The sequence below is a fragment of the Zeus faber genome, assembly GCF_960531495.2.
Source record: "Zeus faber genome assembly, chromosome: 2".
Classification (NCBI taxonomy): domain Eukaryota; kingdom Metazoa; phylum Chordata; class Actinopteri; order Zeiformes; family Zeidae; genus Zeus; species Zeus faber.
The window spans coordinates 25,136,509-25,156,677 of record NC_137189.1 but is presented as its reverse complement, the minus strand read 5'-3'; the positions used below and the strand labels follow the sequence as shown (position 1 = coordinate 25,156,677).

The window sequence follows — 20,169 nt, the reverse complement described above, 5'->3', positions numbered from 1 at the left end:
AGATAATCGTCACTTCGTCACTGCTTCATTATTGTGTCACTGCGTCATCTAAAGTTGCCGGTTCGATCCCAGGCTCCTCCTGCTAGCATGCTATAGTGTCCTTGAGCAAGACACTTAACCCCTAAATGCTCCCGATGGCTGCGTCCGTCGGTGTTTGAATAATTGTAAGTTGCTTTGGATAAAAGCGTCTGCTAAATGCAATGTAATTGCGCGACAAGGAATATCATGCTCTGGGCTAACCCGCTCAGACCAGCCTTGCCGAGTCTCTTCGTTACCAACTCCCGGTCACCCGAAATAAGTCTGAGGATTACTTTGCACAACGTAGATAGCTGTGTGACAGTCATTTTAGAGACAGATAATTATAGACGGCAGCACTCCCGAAGAGGCTAGCGGGCAGCTTTGTTTACCGAGCACACAAGACTGTAGACTACGGTAAGAGGAAAGGAGGAGTGTCCATTTATGTTAATAATGACTGGTGTGCAGATACGGACACGCACTGTTGGGACGCACTGTTCCGCATGTCTGCAGCTCCGATCAGAGCAATCTTTTCTCCGCTTCTATTTTTCCGATGCCTCACTGGATCTTGAACCAGCACTCAGTCCCACATTCCAGTGGATTTTACGAGTTTTTGTGGATGACTTTTTATTGTATTTTACATTAATTCGGCAAAGTAATGTGGACCACAGATTTAAAATATCAATCGAACAGATCTACTGAAATCTACCAGGTAAGAAGCTTTATAAATACACACCTAAATCGATAGTTGGTAATGTCGAACCACTACAGATTGACTGAGTCCACGGCGCACACTGGACACGGTCCAACTGGACATTCTCAATCGGAATCTGTATATTTATAGTCAATAATATGATGACGTCATGAAGCGTCTTAAACAGTTTGATGATCTTATCTCGTTCAATTTAGAACGAGACGTGTGATGTGCCATTAAACCAAGAGCAGCTAACTATTTTGGATCAAAGTTGTTTGGTTTTTTATTAATATCTGCTCGGTATGTGGATCGATTTGGATGAAATTTAAACCACGAGATCCTTGTGAAATATCTGTCCGTGTCCATAGGTTCTGGCGAAGTATGTTTTCCAGATAGTTTTAGCGGCGTTGGACATATTTCGGCGTGTAATGCATTGGCTCTTCTCTGCTCTACTATTATCTGCTTCGTATGTGGATCGATTTGGATGTAACTTCAAACACAAGATCTTTGTGACAGCGCGCTTCAAACAAGATGTAAACCGTGTTTATGTTTTATGCCAAAGTTGGTGTTCCACATAGTAATAGTAACACATAATTTATTTCAAAATTCAGATAATTTTCTACCGAACAATAACGATATGGGTCCAGTCCCTAGGGCCCACCATGTGACTAATTGTGGCGTTCAGGAGGTGCTGATCAGCACCAGCAGGAAGCACCTTCCTTCACACTTAACCGCTAATGATCTCTAATTGGTCGTGTGACTATTTCTGTTCTGCTAACGAGGGATCTGCAGCTTTTTTCAATACTCTGATAAGATTAAATTAAACAGTTTTTTGGGAATCCATTTGAAAATTGTAACATCATTAAATAGCCAAGTGTATTTGTTTCAGTTATAATTTTTTTTTATTTTGAGGTTCTAAAAACCTATTTGTATTTGAGAAATAATTTTACTCAACAGAATGTGTTTAGTGTTAGTAGTATTAGATTTCATTTGTTTTATATAATTGTATATGTTTCATAAAATTTCCATACAATGACCTGCACGTTCAGTAAAACAATTGAAATGACAAATAGTTTATAGGATGGGTATATATATAGGATGGCTATAGAATGTCTAGGCCAGACCAGATATAGGATGGATATACAATGGATATAGGATGAATATAGAATGGACATAGCATGGACATAGGATGGATATACGATGGATATAAGATGGATACAAAATAGATGTAGGATGGATATAGAATGGATATAGAATGGATATAGGGTGATATAGAACAAATATAGGATGGATATAGCGTGGGTATAGGATGGGTATATGAGGGATAAACGATGGATAGAGGAGGGATACCGGGTGTTGTGGTGGGATCTGACCTGCGATGGTGACCATGCCGCTGGGGCTAATGTTGACAATGTGGTTCCTGCAGATGGACTGGGTATCCTTGGAGGCAGGGTCTGTCACCAGAGGTCTGATTCCGCTCCAGGCTGCCAGCACGTCGCCACGCCGCACTGCAACACAATCACACTGTGTTAGGCTCTACATGCACTGAGCAGGAAACAGTCAAAGCAGCAATACACTGGCAGAGTTCCCGTTACACAACAATTACCGACTTTTAGTCTATAATTTAGAAATCCAAAGGTGTAGTGGAAAGTGGTGAGGTGTAACAGGTCGAGGTGTAGTAGTTGGCAGTGTAGCATGCAGTATGTAACAGGTAGAGATGTATCAGGTGTAGTGAGAGCAGCAGAAAAAAGTGTAGTATGCAGGTGTAGCAGGCAAAGCTACCTTCCACGTCGGGACTCAGGTAGTTGCGGACTTCGCTGAGGATGAAGTTGATGTCGTTCTCAGTGGGGAGGGGGTGGGCCGTCACGCTGGTGGGGGTGTCCGTTGTCCCGGCGATGGTCATCTTCTCCCATGGCAGGAAGAAGATGACACGCCCATCGCTGGTGGCCGGGTCCAACAGCCCCATGTTGTCAGGGCTGGAGGTGGAAGAGGAAGAATCTTTAATTGTCACACAACACACCACACTACAACACATGCATACACATGCTTTGGATGGTGGCCGGTGAAATGAGGCCTCTGCATTTGACCCATCCTGGCTTTGTGGAAGATCACACAGAGCTGTCATCATGGCAACATGGCAGCAAACACCATTAAAGGGATACTCCGGTTCTGCATGCCAACTGTGTTAGCTCAATGCATGGCTGCAGATCGGATCAGCTAGCCTAGCTCCTGTGAAATTAGGGAAACGCACCTACCAGCGTCTCGCAAGTTTTAAGCTACCCAAGAGATACATCTTGCGTCTTTATGAGGAGCAAAAATAAAATCAAAAACCTTAGTTTTCATCAAAAAAGATCTTAGTTTCAAATGCAGCTTCTATATATCTATCTATCTATCTATAGACATTCAGGAAAAGATAGAAATGGATAGACCAAAGTCGGAACAAACTTTTAAATTATATCTTGTAGATATAATTTGTTCATAATTTGTATGTCATAACAGATTTTGATGGACGGATAAAGTGAAATCAGTAAAAGTTTACAGGGTAAATACAACGGAACCCAGAAGTGAAGCTCGAACCCCAATGGCTTACAGTACCCGGAACTTAAACCCCATTTGCTCACAGAATGCAGGGCCTTAGGAGGATGGCTACTCCCACTTAAACAGTGCATCAGGAACATGATGGATTTAGGCAATGTTCACACTGCAGGCAAAAGTGGCCCAAATCCGATTTTTTTGTTCATATGTGACTCAGATCAGTTTTTTTCACAACAGTGTGAACAGAGCAAATCACATGGAATCTGATATTTTCCAATTAGTTAAGCCCTGTGCTGGGCTCCACATAGGGCAGATGTTCTTGGTCTTATCGTCGTCAATAAGATAAGAAATGGTAAGTTAAGTTAAGTAAAGTTAAGGGCCTGTAGTATCAAGGCATTATGTGCACCCCTGCACTGGGCTGGCAGATATTCTGGGTGCTCTGGTCATCCATAATGTAAGATAAGTTAAGTTAATCAGTTGTATTCGCCAGGTACATTTACGTATTGTGGCAGACTTGGGGGCGGGGTCGAGTGGGCTCTGGGAGGTGAGGGGAAGTCAGTGTGGTAGGCTGGCGCTCCCCGCCTCGGTGCCAGCTGTGGCCAATTCAATGACTGGCCAATCACGACAGCTGGGAAGCTTCTTATGTCTGTTTTCTCTTGCAGTGAAAGATCGCAGAGGGACCGCACAGGGGCTTGGGAGCCAGTCTATAACAGCACCTTGTGCTCAAGACATTGTGTGAAACCCTGTGTCACGCGTCCTTGGGGGAGCCGAAGGTAGCACTTGCACACCCGTTCTTTTCAATGATTAGGGACAGATAATATCGGGTGAGCCGCGTCAGGAGAGGAGCTCACCTAATTGTTGGTACCGAAAAGCCGCCAAGAAATGCTTTTCCAGGCGGCTCACAGCAACTCAATTGCCTGGCAACTCGGACAGGAAAAAACACTGCAGAGGATAATGGCACGCTTTTACTGGCCAGGCATCTGGGCTGACATGCGCAAGTGGTGCGCCGCCTGTCCAGAGTGTCTGCTGGTTAACCCGCCGGCCACATCAAAAGCACCGTTGAGGCCCCTCCCTTGGTGGAGGTCCCATTCGAAAGACTGGGCATGGATCTCATCTGGCCGTTAGACCGCAGTGCACGCAGCTATCGCTTTGTGCTAGTCCTGGTGAACTACGTAACCCGATACCCAGAAGCAGTGCCGTTGCGCAATATTTCGGCAAAAAGTGTTGCGCAAGTTAAGTTAATCAGTTGTATTCGCCAGGTACATTTACGTATTGTGGCAGACTTGGGGGCGGGGTCGAGTGGGGTCTGGGAGGTGAGGGGAAGTCAGTGTGGTAGGCTGGCGCTCCCCGCCTCGGTGCCAGCTGTGGCCAATTCAATGACTGGCCAATCACGACAGCTGGGAAGCTTCTTATGTCTGTTTTCTCTTGCAGTGAAAGATCGCAGAGGGACCGCACAGGGGCTTGGGAGCCAGTCTATAACAGCACCTTGTGCTCAAGACATTGTGTGAAACCCTGTGTCACGCGTCCTTGGGGGAGCCGAAGGTAGCACTTGCACACCCGTTCTTTTCAATGATTAGGGACAGATAATATCGGGTGAGCCGCGTCAGGAGAGGAGCTCACCTAATTGTTGGTACCGAAAAGCCGCCAAGAAATGCTTTTCCAGGCGGCTCACAGCAACTCAATTGCCTGGCAACTCGGACAGGAAAAAACACTGCAGAGGATAATGGCACGCTTTTACTGGCTAGGCATCTGGGCTGACATGCGCAAGTGGTGCGCCGCCTGTCCAGAGTGTCAGCTGGTTAACCCGCCGGCCACATCAAAAGCACCATTGAGGCCCCTCCCTTGGTGGAGGTCCCATTCGAAAGACTGGGCATGGATCTCATCTGGCCGTTAGACCGCAGTGCACGCAGCTATCGCTTTGTGCTAGTCCTGGTGAACTACGTAACCCGATACCCAGAAGCAGTGCCGTTGCGCAATATTTCGGCAAAAAGTGTTGCGCAAGCACTGTTCTAGGTCATCTCCCGGGTCGGGGTCCAAAAATTCCTGACCGACCAAGGCACCTCCTTTATGTCACACACACTTCGGGAACTTTGTGAGCTATTGGGCGTCCGCTCAATTCGGACCAGCGTGTATCACCCCCAGACGGACGGCCTGGTGGAGCGGTTCAATAAGACGCTGAAGAACATGGTTCGTAAGTTTGTACACGGGGATACCCATAATTGGGACAAATGGTTGGACCCTCTGTTGTTTGCCTTGCAGGAGGTTCCCCAGGCCTCCACAGGATTCTACCCTTTGAGCTCCTTTTTGGAAGGAGACCCTGCTGGGTGCTAGACCTTATTAAGGAAAAGTTGGAGGAAGGGCCCAGTACCAGCAAGAATGACATTCAGTATGTTCTGGACCTGTGGGCAAAACTCCACACGCTGGGCCACCTGTCACGTGAGAATTTGCTCCAGGCCCAGGACAGCAGCGGCGACTGTATGACAGAGGGACACAACTGAGGCAATTTTCACCGGGAGAGAGGGTGCTAGTCTTGCTCACAACATCCAGCTCTAAATTACTCGCCAGGTGGCAAGGGCCCTTTGTGGTCACACGGCCAGTCGGGGAGGTGGATTATGAGGTCGAACGTACTGACTGGCGAGGGGCGACTCAGGTGTATCACCTCAACCTCTTAAAGGCACGGAGGGAGGGGTTGTCCATCTCGCTGGCCACCGCAGTGATCGGGAGATATGAGCTGGGCCCGGAGGTTTCAAAAGTTACCCATGAGACCCCGGCCCTTTCACATGACCATCTCTCGCCGGGCCAGGCGGCAGACGTGGCCGCTTTACAGCGACGGTTTGTTGATGTATTCTCTCACCTGCCAGGCCGCACGTCTCTCATACACCACCAAATGGAGACAACACCGGGGGTGAAAATATGCACCCGGCTGTGCCGGCTGCCCGAGCACAAACGCAAAACTGTGCAGGCAGAATTGAAGGCCATGCTGGAAATGGGGGTAATAGAGAAGTCTACTAGTGACTGGTGTAGCCCCATCGTGCTAGTTAACAAGCCCGATGGGACAGTCTGGTTTTGTGTAGACTACCGGAAGGTGAACGAGGTGTCAAAATTCAACGCATACCCAATGGCCCGGGTCGACGAGCTACTTGACTGGTTAGGCACGGCTCAATTTTTTATGACACTGGATTTAACCAAGGGCTACTGGTAGATTCCCTTGTCTCCAGAGTCCAGGGAAAAATCTGATTTCTCCACTCCGCAGGGGTTGTACCAATCCGTGACGCTTCCATTTGGGTTGTTCGGGGCCCCCGCCACCTTTCAGAGACGAATGGACGGATGCTGCGCCCGCACACGGCATATGCCACCACATACTAAGATGATGTAATCATTCATAGCGATAGTTGGGGGCGGCACATGCAGCAGGTGGGGGCAGTGCTCGAGTCCCTGAGGTGGGGGGGGTTTACCGCCAACCCTAAGAAGTGCGTGGTTGGGCGGAGGGAGGTATGGTATCTGGGCTACCACTTGGGTGGGGGGCTGGTGTGGCCCCAAATAGATAAGACCATGGCGGTTGTGGCCAGCATGAGGCCCAAGTCAAAAAAGGGGGCTGAAGGGCTGGCCGGTTACTACCGGAGATTCATCCCGAACTTCTCTGAGTTGACCACCCCTCTAACCGATTTAACGGGTGCGTCAGAACCAGTCCAGTGGACGGAGCGGTGTCAGCGTGCATTTGAGAGGATTAAGATGGCCCTCTGTGGAGCACCAGTATTCCATTCACCTGACTTCACTCTCCCTTTTTGTCTCCAGACAGACGTGTCGGACAGAGGGCTGGGGGCAGTGTTGTCCCAACAGGTGGAGGGGGTCGACCACACGGTCCTGTACATAAGCAGGAAACCGGTAGACCGGGAGACCAAATATAGCACAGTTGAGAAGGAGTGCCTTGCCATCAAGTGGGCAGTCGACACCCTCGGCTACTACCTCCTGGGTCGCCCTTTCACCCTTTGTTCGGACCACGCCCCGCTGCAGTGGCTCTACCGTATGAAGGATACCAACACGCGGATCACCCGTTGGTACCTGGCTCTTCAGCCCCTTAAGTTCAAGGTGATCCATAGGCCGGGGGCGCAGATGGTGGTAGCCGACTCCTTTCCCGCCAAGGGGAGGGGGGAGTTGGCTGTCCACCGGATGGCTCCCCGGCCTAAGTCGGGCGGTGGGGGTATGTGGCAGACTCGGGGTAGGGGTCGAGCAGGCTCTGGGAGGTAAGGGAAAGTCAGTGTGGCAGGCTGGCGCTCCCTAATCACGACAGCTGGGAAGCTTCTTATGTCTGTTTTCTCTTGCAGTGAAAGATGGCAGAGGTACCGCATGGGAGCTTGCGGCAGGGAGACCCATGAGAGCCAGTCTATAACAGCACCTTCGTAATTGTGTGGACAGGACTTGAACTGTCAAAACATTATGTGCAATAAAACGCAGCCCGAGAAACCCTGTGTCACGAGTCCTTGGGGGAGCTTGGGGTAGCGGCCGCGCTACACACATACTTAAGTTAAGTTGCGTTAAGGTAAGTTAAGTGACCTGTAGTATCCAGGGATGACTATGTGGACCCCTGCACTGGGCTGACAGATGTTCTGGGTCTGATCGTCATCCATCTTCCTCAGGGAGTCGGTGAATGGCCCTGTGGCGTTGATCACACACTTAGCACGCACGTCAAACTCCTGACCTGGAGAAAATATAATAAAATACTCAATCAATGTTACAAATTGGATTACATTTTGAACTTCAAATGAATTTCAAATGAGCCAAAATTCAACATTCAAGTCAAAAAAATCTAAATTGTTGTTCCAAATGGAACTAAAGAGAAGACTCCAAGCTTTGTGACCCACATAGTGTTTCCTCAGTCTATCTGCCCAGGTATCAGTGTGTTTACACATCTCAGCAATAACGGTTGCCCAGTCGCCCCGCATTGCAAACCATGTTGTACATGTTGTGTAACTGGTTGCCCAGTTGTCAACCAGCACAGTATACCTCTCACTCAATTACAAAGTGATTAAAATTTGGTGACTATTTTGTCTTGGCAACCAACAGCTGATACATGGTTGGCAACTTGGCAACCACTACAATTTAAAATGCAATCTCATAGTTCATCTTCCATCACCCCCATCCGAAACCACCTTTATAACACAATGTCTTCACACCTACTCATCCAGACCTGCCAACCTTGGGAAAATATTTTTGAGTACCGTAAGAGTGTGGAGTCTGTGGTATTTGAGTTACTGCAGCTAAATTACGCAATTGGGTTAGGGTTAGGGTTAGAACACACTGTAACCATCTCGTAACAGGTGTATGCAACGAACGATGTAACAAAGAAACATATGCGAGCTACTATGGCTAACTATATACAGTATACAAATTCATCTCATTAGGATATACCCCTTGAAATGCATGGTCACGTAAAGTTACCGAACTACCAACTAGAGATGCACCGATTGCTATTTCCTTGGCCACTTAGATTTCAGATTTTTTTTAAGTCTGACTTGCAGATTCCGATTTAGGGCGATTCAGAATTTCATTAAATTGTACTTTGGCAGTTCGGCCTACCAAACGCCACGCCACCCAAGTGGTGTTTCAGGGCCTTACCGCACAGAGACACAGGCGACGATACGTTGTAGACACCAGTTTATTGTAGAGAGGAGGTTAGGTGGAATTAGCCAGGAGCAGATAGAACATGTCATGATAAGGCTCCTATCCTGAGTCTGTGTGAAGATGGGGGTTTTAACCTGCTGATCGGTAGCCCAACCACTGAGCAACAGGTATGCAGCCACTCTGACCCAATCACCTAGATCCAGGTCATGTGTGGCTGCTCACACCATCCCATCCCCACATCACATACCCCCAACACCAAACTGAGATGGTGTTGGGGTTCTGGTTCCCCGGAGCAGCATGGTTGACAGGCCTCCTTCTCCCAGGGTGACGACAGACTGCCCCCTCCTCCCTTCTGGAGCGTGGGGCCTTGGGCAGCTGCGTTGGCTGGTGAAGGCATGGCCGGACTTGGCTGTTGCGGGGGCTGCTTGGAGGGGTGGCCTGGCTGCTGGGCTGCTGGATGGTCCCGGCGGTGGATGCTGGGCAGAGGAACTAGCCGCAGATGGTTACCCATCGTGGTTGCTGCAGCTGCTTCTCCCACGGTCCTCCGCTGGACCCCCAGGTGCTGCTGTTGCCAGTCGGGAGAGGGTTTGTGCTGGGGCCGCCCATTGACCCGTTGGTGGCTCCAGGGCGTCTTTGGACGGCCCTTCTATGTCCCGTCCCCGTGCCGGAGAGTCCCTCTTCAGGTGCCACTGTGGCAGTTCTGTCCGCCACAAGTCCCGTTTCAAGGCCCTCCAGCACAGAGACACAGAAGACGATGGGTTGTAGACATCAATTTATTGCAGAGAGGATGCTAGGTGGAATTAGCCAGGAGCAGATGGAACATGTCATGAACGGGCTTCTATCCTGAGTGTGTGTGTGAGGAAAGGGGTTTTAACCTGTTGCTCGTTAGTCCAACCACCGAGCAACAGGTATGCAGCCACTCTGACCTAATCACCTAGATCCAGGTCAGGTGTGGCATCCCAAACCATCCCATCCCCGCATCACATGTATGTGATGTAAGTTCTATTATATGTATAGGATACTTGCCATTCCAAAATAAATTGCAATCATTGCAAAAAATAAAATAATAATAATAATGATGACAAATGGCCGACTCTTCTAATTCTCACTGGAAGTCCTCCTTCACTCACCTTGAATTAAACCAACTGAATCAAATGGAACGACTCATTTTACTGAGTAACTCATCAAGAACCGGGTCTTAAATAAAGAGTCAAACCTTTCATCACGAGCAGAGTTCGTGAAGTGCACTATGAGTACGAACAACCAGAGCAGACTCTCCGCTGTGCCGACAACAATAGATACGCATTCTGCACAATTTTGGAATATTGTCAGGCGATTAATATATAATTAATTTATTACATATAAATAAATAATTGATCTAATCTTCTTTGTTTACATTGAAGCACCTCCAAGCAGTCGAAATGTTGTCTTTTTTGTGCGTCAATTACACAACTACGTTACACTACGTTGGTATCGGGTTTGAGTATCGAAACATTTTCACAAGTAAAATATATGAGCACAGTATCAGGCGTGTAAATCACTGGTCATAGCTGAACAAGCTAAAAACTGGCCGATTCAGTCACCAGTCAATCGATCAGGGCATCTCACGTTTTATATGTTAACATTACGGTCACAATTTTGTGCTTTATTATTACTCCCCCACTTCCCATTTGACCTCACCAATGCAGCGTTATGCCTCAGTGGATAATAAAGTACCGCTGTGTATCAGTGGATGTTGACTGAGAGGGCTTACAGAACCACAAGCACGATGTTGTAGCATCTGGTCAAATCCGGGGGATGTAGTCTAAATTCCCAATAAATGTACGCCATTGTTTTGTATTGATTGTTTTTTTGTGTAGTTTCAGCTGGCATTTTATACCTGTGTATTTTGACCAGGAACTGCGTGGTTGGTACACAAAACGCATGCAGGTTGGCAGGTCTGCTAATCCCATCACCCCCTCATCCCTTCATCCCTTCATCCCTTTACCACTTTTGCACCTCAACCCCTTCACCTCCTCTACCTTCACCCCACCCCTCACGCCTTCACCTCCTCAGCCCCTCACCTGTGAGGACGTCCCACCAGCGTGGCCGGCAGACCCTCTCCTGTCCAGCTTCGTCCTTCTTCTTCAGGAGATTTACCACAAACCGCCCTTCCACCCCTTACCCCCTGACCTGTGATGACGTCCCAGTAATAAACCCTGCATCCTCATCTTTCTTCTTCAGGAGGTTCACTACATCACCCCCTAAATCCGGAACCCTTGCGCCTTCTCTCCTCACCCCTTCATCCCTTACTCCCTCACCTGTGAGGACGTCGCGGCAGCGTGCCCCGCAGACCTTCTCCTGTCCGCCCTCGTCCTTTTTCTTCAGGAGGTTCACCACCTCGGTATAGTTGCCCATCACTGCCCCGTAGCGTGCCGCCGATATGGCGATGGCCAGGTTCATACGGGCGTCATTATGCTGCCCTGAGAGAAGGAGAGGAGGAGAAGAGGAGGAGGACATCATCGTCTGACCAGCGATGGACACTCATCACCAGGTCCCTGGGCGCGTCCACGTATGCTGCCCACTGCTCCTGGCTGTGCCCCCGGAGGAAAGACAAGCCAGGATGGGTTAAACGCAGAGGCCTCATTACACCGGCTAACATCCAAAGCGTGTGTGCATGTGTTGTAATGTGGTGTGCTGTGTGACGATTAAAGATTGTTGTTCTTCTTCTTCTTCTATTCCATGCTCTGTGGAATCCTGGATTCTGATTGGTCAGTAGCAGCAACCAGTGGTCAGTTATTTCTGAATAACGACCCTGTGTGTTGATAATGACCATTGTCGCAAGCAACCACTTCTCCTCCTGGTTTCATGTCCCTCATATCACTCCACTTCATGCCAATGCTAACACGGACTGACTGACTGACAGACAGACAAATAGACAGACAGTCAAGGTCAGATTCTGAAATGTCAGCGCTGTGATTGTTCCAGACAGAATAATTAGACAAACCCCGCCAACACACATACACACATACCTCATCCTCCCCCATCAGTGTACACACACACACACACACACACACACACACACACACAAACACACACACACACACACACACACACCACCTCCCCCTCGACCCCAGTGCCTGAACCCAGAAAATGAGGCCGCACACACACACACACAATTCTTTTGAAACGGTTCAACATCCACATGCCATTGTCATTCATCCATTCACAGATTCTGTATTGACTGTCTTCCTGTATCCTGTCGAGGCTGCTTGCATCCCTGACCTGCAGGGGGCAGAGTGTCTTACCAGCCTGTAAACACACTATTCAGGATCCAGGGAAAAAACGCTCAGTGCTTTTTGTTCGGATCACGTGATTGACAGATTGGCCACTAAAGTCAAACAGAGGGGGGTCCATACCACGCCCCCTGGTGGACAGAGGCTCTGAGGGCGGATCCGCTGAGAAACTAACCATGTGTTGATGACAGTACGTTAGAATCTCTTTTTCAACAGAGATAAACTTAACGTGTTACATATTTTGTTTTACTTTTTACTCAAGCCTTTAAATAACCAACACACCAACACAACGAGACAATTAATTCTTATATAAACACAATGTGACAATGGCTTCACTACTGGTGTGAAACAAATACCATGAGCAGACGCCAAGCCGGAAGCTCTCCATTGTGTTTCCTCTCCGTTTAGGTTGAGCTTCAGGCCCCTTTTACACCATGCAGAAAAATGTGATCTGTATCTGGATAAGGCAATACACATGTTAATGTAAGGTGTAAATGCAATGGGAATGCTATGGGATCTGCCAGAGCACCTCTGGATGTGGTCTGGCTTGCATTAGGATCAGATCTCAGCCAGGTGGAAATGCAAAAGTAAAATAAGCTTATTGTGACCTGGTACGCACCCTGTTTGTTGAAGAGTCCACCTACCTAATTTGCATCCTGAGATCCCATCACAATATGGGCAGAATAAAGATAACGGGAATGCTTATTAACACCAGGTATAAATGCAAAGGGGGTGAGATGTCATTATCCAGACAACATATCTCGATACAGATCACTTTTTAATGCCAGGTGGAAATGCAGTCTTAATGTACCGTCATAGTAGACGATGGCGCCCACTAGCTTGTCCTTTTTTAGCATGGGGAACAGCTCCAGGGCCTTGGACTTGCTCAGCACGTAGCTGCTCTTCAGGCACTGGATCCCGGCCACCAGGTCATACATCTTTATGCCCGCCCAGTAGTAAGGCAGCTGCCACCACCTGGGACACAACACACCAGGTAGTTAGTGAGTGAGTGAGTTAGTTAGTTGGCTGGTTCCCATCAGCTTATTTGGTTCAAGAAACCAGGGAAGCAGGCAACTATTATTTCCACCCACTTGTAAACAGGGAGCATGATGGGTAGCGGGGCAGAGAGGTGTGGAGCCACCTCCAGCAAGTTGGCTCGCTCGTGGAGAGCTTCCTTCACCATCATGTACTGGGTCCAGTAGGGAAGAAGATAAAGATGAATTGAAACAGGTTGTAAGCAGTTTAATCCAAGGGTTAAGGGACAATGGTGTAAGTGCGTTACACCAACTGAACTAAACGGAAACATTGTTTTTACTGAAGGACTGAGTGAGTCTCCAAAATGAGTCAAAACTTCCATCAAAACTTTATACTCCTATTTTAAAGGGTAAACACACTTTGTGTCATGTTTACTGGGTTCATTTTTAAATAGAATAAAAAAATGTTTTCATTGTCCTTCATATTTGGTGTGAGACCTGTTCATAGTCCAGCTTCATAATGGCCTTCTGTAGGTAGCGGACCCCGCCATGGATCAGCTTGGTGCTGCGGCTGCTGGTTCCTGCAGAGAAGTCGTTTCTCTCCACCAGAGCCGTCTTCAAGTCTGGGAGAGCAGGACGTTAATGCAGTGGGTCCTGAACCGGACTTGGATCGCCTAACTGTGATCTACTGCTTGACTGGATCGGATGCAGATCCCATCACTGTGATCCAGTCCTGCTCTGGACTGGACTGGACATGCTCCACCTCTACTCTCCCCTTCACTAACTCTAATCTCCCTTTACTCTAATCTACTTCTACGCAACCTCTGCTCTACTATACCTCTACTCGACTGCTACTCAAGTGTACTCTACCTCTTCTCTATTCTACTCTACCTCTACTCGGCCTCTATTTCCACATCTAATCCACTGCACTCTACACTACCTTTACTCCATCTCTACCCCTACTCCACTTCCACACAACCTCTACACTACCTCTACTCTACATCGTCTCTACTCTACTTCAACTCTCCCTCTACGTCTATTCCACGTGAGACATCATACAAGATAATATTTAATCTGTTATTTGACAACATCTCGGGGTTTTTTTCATATACGTCAATGACATCATGTTGGAATAGTCATAATCTGGCAGATTATACACTCTGCAGATTTACATGTTGTTTTTATTTATTAATAATTATCTATTTGTTTATTTTGATCTTACTGCGTGTGACGGCGTCTAAGGCACACCCCGCCCCAGTGGCTCCGCCCCCGACAATCAGGATGTCGAACTCCTCAGTGTTCTGCAGCGCCCCCAGCTGGGCGGCTCTGGACGGCAGCTCGTCTGCAAACGGGACCTTTAGTGCTGCCTCCGCCGCCACGTGTGCCAGCCGCAACTGCAAAGTGCGCACACACACCCATGGATGCCCAAACTTCATGTTGATGCCGTGCACAGAAAACACACTAATGCACACAGAATTATCGCGCACGAGTAAAGCACACATGCAGAATGCACAGAAGATCACGTGCATGCAAATACACACAGACGCACAAACAGAAACAAATTTGATCTATTTCAGAAGCTGCTGATTGAAAGCAAAATCTATATTAAAACCTACGAGTTTTAAATTCTATGTTACCTTCTATGTTAAAACCTTTTTTAGTTTTAAAACAGAGTAGATTTCCTTTCCTTTCATTCCTTTCAACTGTGAATGTAGTTCTGCAGAAATGTATTTATTTTATGACAAAATACAATTATTATAATTGTCCCCTATACAGCGGTCATGATGCCCTTTTTAATGGTGCATTTCTATTACTGGGACTCTTCCTTGATTGTACCCAGACTTTACACCTGTAAGGATAATGCAGGTGTTTGCCGAACTACAACTTAAAATAATACAATTAAAGTGATAACTGATAGATTGCAAAATGATTTAATCACCAAGTGTAATAACCAATTCCTATCATGTGTTGTATTTTATCTGCATATAAAAAAGTATATATGCTGCATTAAGATGTGTCCAGCCTGGGAAGCAGCAAACAGCAACCTGCAACTTTGGAACACGTGAGGTTTGTGTTTTAGCGCTCAGCGTCTTGATTGCAACACAAACTGATACGATAAACACAAAAAGATCAGATCCTTCGCTAAACGACGTCATTGATTCCAATTGTTCAATCATCCGGGCAAAACAGACATAATGGATTAGGTCTTAATCAAAACACCTTGGGCATCAAGGATTTCACTTTTAATGGTAAAATGTATTCATATTCTAATATTTAGCGGTTGACTCTAAATGATTGCATCGGGCGGCGCAGCCATTTGACTTGCAAATAGTGGCGGGCGTTCCTCAGGATGATGATACAATCATTGTCTATTTTGTGTGGACGCGGACGGACAAACGCTGAATTACGTGTCTCGTCCTCTACAATCAGGCTAATGCGAGGCATGCGCTAAGGACCCCGCCGGGGCAGCAGACGAAAACTGCATCTTTAGTGGCAGGAAAGACAGGATGGACATTAAGCTCATTAGCTCGTTAGCCTAGTGATTGGGGGATTAGAGGCATGCATGATTGTGGATTATCACGGGACATTTTACTTTAGTTTTACGTGGATGCTTACCAGTCCGTGCTGGCCGATGGGATGTTGGTCGGGGAGATAATTTGGCATTTTGTTTCAGGACACAAAACAAAGATTCATTAGGACATGAGGAGGATCAGGTGAAAAACAGTGTGCAGAGGCTTGTGGAAACCCCAAACAGGCCAAGTGCAGCGCGGTGCCGCCATGTTGAAACAGACAACACGAGTCAAGTGACCACAGGAATCGGCTGAGTCATCCTTTCCCCAAAAGAACGACAAATCAAAAAACACACTGAGAACTTTGACTTTGTCTCCATGTAGCTTCCCATCTTGCTATAGACAAAGCAGCAACGTTTAGCATTGACACTAAATGGAACACGACACAAATCTGATTGGTCAAAACCAGCTTCGGCGTTCACTTCTATGTATAACTGTATCCCAGAATGCAGTTGGAGGGCAGTAGAAGGAACAATTACAACCGAAAAGGGTCTTTAACTTGTTTTTTTCCTGTGCACTGGCTGTGTCTACTGTATTTATAGGTCAGCACAGAGGCCAGACGCAGAGGTCAGAGGTCAGGGCAACAACAGCTGTTTCTCGGTCTCAGAGGTCATTTTAGCTCCTCAGGTTCTGAAATACAACCAGAGTGTTGCTGACATTTTCAACAGCGTGACTCCCTATGTATAGAGTCTTCGGATTCAACAGAACAACAACAACCACATCAGGACGCATGTTCACCGGGTATATGGTTCTGGTTCTGGTTTTGGTTCCATCCCTGCTCGAACAATGATCTAACAAGGAATCCTGACGTTAAAATGTTTGAAAGTTTTCCTTCCAGTGATGAGTGAAACTCCTAAATCTACACCAACCACTTGGTGCTGTCAAGGTCATTTCCTTCACCGTGCAGGGCACTTTGGCACCGTACTGAAACTGCTCTGCCTACAATATATCATTACATATATCAATATCAATAACATATATCAATCTATCATTAACATATTCATATTTAAATACTGTATATAATAAATAGATCATTATGTCATTACTTCAAACGAAACAACTTGTGGAATGGGAGAACGTCTGATTTGAAGTACACTACTCACAAAAAGTTAGGGATATTTGGCTTTCGGGTGACATTTATGAAAAATGTAAAAAGTTCACGCGACAGTGATATTATATCATGAAAGTAGGGCATTTAAGTAGAAACATGCAATGGTGATTTCCTCATCTCAAACAATTACTTGAAACAAAAGCAAACAACAGCGGTGGGTTTACCACAACAAAAAATGTCATGTCTCAATAACTTGTCATGTGCCCTTGGGCATCAATTACAGCTTGACAACCACGTCTCATGCTGTTCACAAGTCGACTTATTGTCTGCTGAGGCCTGGCACCCCACTCTTCTTGAAGGGCGGCCCTCAGGTCATTGAGGTTCTGGGGTACAGAGTTACGAGCCTCTACACAGCAACTCAGCTGATCCCATAGATTTTCTATGGGATTCAGGTCTGGAGAAAGTGCAGGCCACTCCATTTGAGGTGCCCCAGTCTCCAGCAGCCGTTCCCTAATAATGCGACCTCGATGAGCTTGAGCATTGTCGTCCATGAAGATGAAATGAGGCCTGTGTTGTTCATGCAGGGGCACAATGACTGGATTAATGATGTCATTCAGGTAGTATGGGCTTGTCACTGTACCATTCACAAAGTGTAGGGCAGTTCTGTATTGACTAGACACACCTGCCCACACTGTAACACCAACACCACCAAAGGCTCGTCTGGTGACAACAGTGGCTGATGCATAGCGCTCTCCTTGACGTCTCCAACATCATTGGTGGCCATCATTTCTGCTCAACGTGAATCGACTTTCATCAGAGAACAGCACTGAGGCCACTGGTCCCTCGTCCAGCGTAAATGCTCCCTGGCCCGTGCAAGACAGTGATGCCTGTGCCTGGTGGTGAGGTCAGGTACCCTTGCAGCTCGCCTAGCACGCAGACCACGCTGATGTAAATGGTCTCGAATGGTCTGACGTGACACTTGGGTGCCTCTCACCTCCCTTAAATGTGCCTGGAGTTGAGTGGCATTCATCATCCTGTTCCGCAGGGCACTGTTCACAATGAAGCGCTCATCAGTGTGGGATGTGGCCAAAGGACGTCCACTTCTATGCCTTTCTGTGACTCTTCCAGTCTCTCTGTATCTCTGTTGCAACCTGCTGATGACACTCTGTGACACTCTCAGCTCAGTGGCCACTTCCCTCTGAGAACATCCTGTTTGAAGCCTCACAATGGCAAGGTACTGTTGATCAATTGTTAGGTGTCATCTTGGTCTCATGATGTCAAAATGTGAACAGCATGATGAAGAGGACTGTTTAAATACCAATTCTAATTGAACCAGGAAATGTATTGGTCGATACATGGATCAAACACCTGTTGTGAATTTTGCCGTTCAGCTCCTTGTTAGAGAACAGCAAGTTGTGCACAAAGTACTGAAACATTGAACAGTTGGAAATGTGCATTGAAAAGTTTAGAGAAGGTAAAATTAAGTTCACCTGTAAAGATTATAGTGCATTTTAGGTTCATCCTGAAATTTCACCCGAAAGCTGAATATCCCTCACTTTTTGTGAGTAGTGTATGATGTAAAGGAACAGATTTAGGTTCCATAAAGTTAACAAACTTCACAAGCTGCCAGTGCAACAACAACAAAGATTTATGAACATAAGCTAAGATAACATAAGGCAAGGTAAGATTAAGTAAGATAAGATAAGATAAGATAAGATAAGATAAGATAAGATAAGAGATGTCTGTGTCTCCAGGTAACATTACCTGCGGGAACACTGCAGGTGTGCTGACACCTTCAACAAACCGTAGCATGAAGCAGAAATTAAGAGTTTGTGTCTTTGCACTTCCAACTGGAATTTCTTCCTGATGTTAAGCACACAGCACTTACTTCCAAACTGTAAATAATTAACAAAAAGCATACAAAAAAGAACAAATAAAAACAGGCTTTTTCACCAGTGGTTTTATATTTTATGTGTAGATTGGATGAGCATTCTACTCTATTCTGTTCCATTCCATCCATCCTGAATCCAAAACACATCACGTTTTATTACTCAACCAAGAGCAGAAAAACATCCATTTACGCAGAGAACAATGGGTGTAATGTCATTTCCTTCTCTGTCCATTGTCCCTCTACTCAGGCTGCTCCACTCTCTACACTGTGGATGATTTATTTTTTCAAACCTGTTTAGTTGGAGATGAATGCCCTTTGGATTTCACCTGAATCATAATCATATATCAGAACCAATAAACTGCTGTTGCCTCCTCCACCCAGTCTCTGAAGGTGTTTGCTCAACTCCACACCGTCAGCCAACCAACCAGCAGCTCACAGTGTTAAGGACATTCCAAGGTCTAAATGGAACAAACCCCAGAACTCTGCCAACGCTGTTGTTAGCCGTCGCCATAGCAATCCTCGCTAACAACCATAATCCTGTAAACAGAGAAGCGTTGACCATTATGGCTGAGTGTTGAAGCCATTTGCTTAAGCCAAGTGCTTTAACCCGAAGTTCAGCCACTGGCCACTAGATGTTGCGCCACGAAACCTGTGACCAAAAATACAGAGTAAATTAAATCTCAGAGTCTCACCGTCTATGTTTACTTATTTTAAGAGTCTATTGTAAAGAAGATATTAAAGTATATGTGTATATCTGGTGATTTTGGTGCCTTGATTGACAGTTCTCTCTTGGTAAGGTCAGAGTGTCTCTTCCTTCCTCAAACTGTCAGATGGTTATACCAGCATCGGCCCCAGCGGGGCCTAGATCCCCCCCATCCTGCCAAGATCTTGGCGAGCGTGAAGCCAAACTCGAGGCTTCAAATCTTCTCTTCAGTATGATGAAAGTGTCAAAGTGAATGTGAAAGTTCTCGTTGGTATTTTGTTTCGTGAAAACCTGGAACTTCTCAAAGCTGTAAAGTCGACTCCACTTCCCCCAAGAAAGCTGAAGGTTTTGCTTTACACACCAAGTGGAACGCTAACCTATTGAAATAACTTTATTTGTATTGCACTGACCTCACAGAAAGTGTTCACTAAGCGCAAACAGACAAGGTGTGACGGAGAATTTAAACACAAACCCAGAGTCAACAGGGGAAGCGCTATGTTTTGAATTGATGTTGGTTTTTGACCACAACCAGAGAAAGCGCCGACACCACACCTCCTGTTCACAGTGCTCAACATCAACGTACTGATCTGATCCATTCCTTCTATCGATCAATAAAGTCTTCTTTTCAGTCAATAGAACGTTATGATTGACACACTGACCATGTTTTCTCCATTTCAGACGTCTAACACATGTCTGGTGTTAAAATAAAGATAAAATCCTCTCGCCTTTTTTTCATTCGGACATGTTGAATGGTGTTTTTGTGTCAGGGACAATAATATCTGAATAAAAGTATATGCTATTTAACACTATATAATACTATTTTAACCTGGTATCAGATA

The 20,169-nt window shown here is 46.5% G+C and overlaps 1 protein-coding gene across 1 annotated transcript in view; it reads right to left on the bottom strand.

The window, feature by feature from the left end:
- The window catches only part of gpd2 (glycerol-3-phosphate dehydrogenase 2 (mitochondrial)), a 36,946-nt gene that overhangs the window by 12,803 nt on the left and 3,974 nt on the right, over positions 1–20,169 (bottom strand). Inside the window, exons 3-10 of the mRNA XM_080024389.1 lie at positions 14,338–14,509; positions 13,614–13,738; positions 13,233–13,330; positions 12,953–13,116; positions 11,167–11,328; positions 7,799–7,943; positions 2,492–2,685; positions 2,083–2,217 (exon numbers count right to left, since the gene is read on the bottom strand). Coding sequence (XP_079880515.1) covers positions 2,083–2,217; positions 2,492–2,685; positions 7,799–7,943; positions 11,167–11,328; positions 12,953–13,116; positions 13,233–13,330; positions 13,614–13,738; positions 14,338–14,509 — 1,195 coding nt within the window. The remainder of the gene's footprint in view (positions 1–2,082; positions 2,218–2,491; positions 2,686–7,798; positions 7,944–11,166; positions 11,329–12,952; positions 13,117–13,232; positions 13,331–13,613; positions 13,739–14,337; positions 14,510–20,169) is intronic.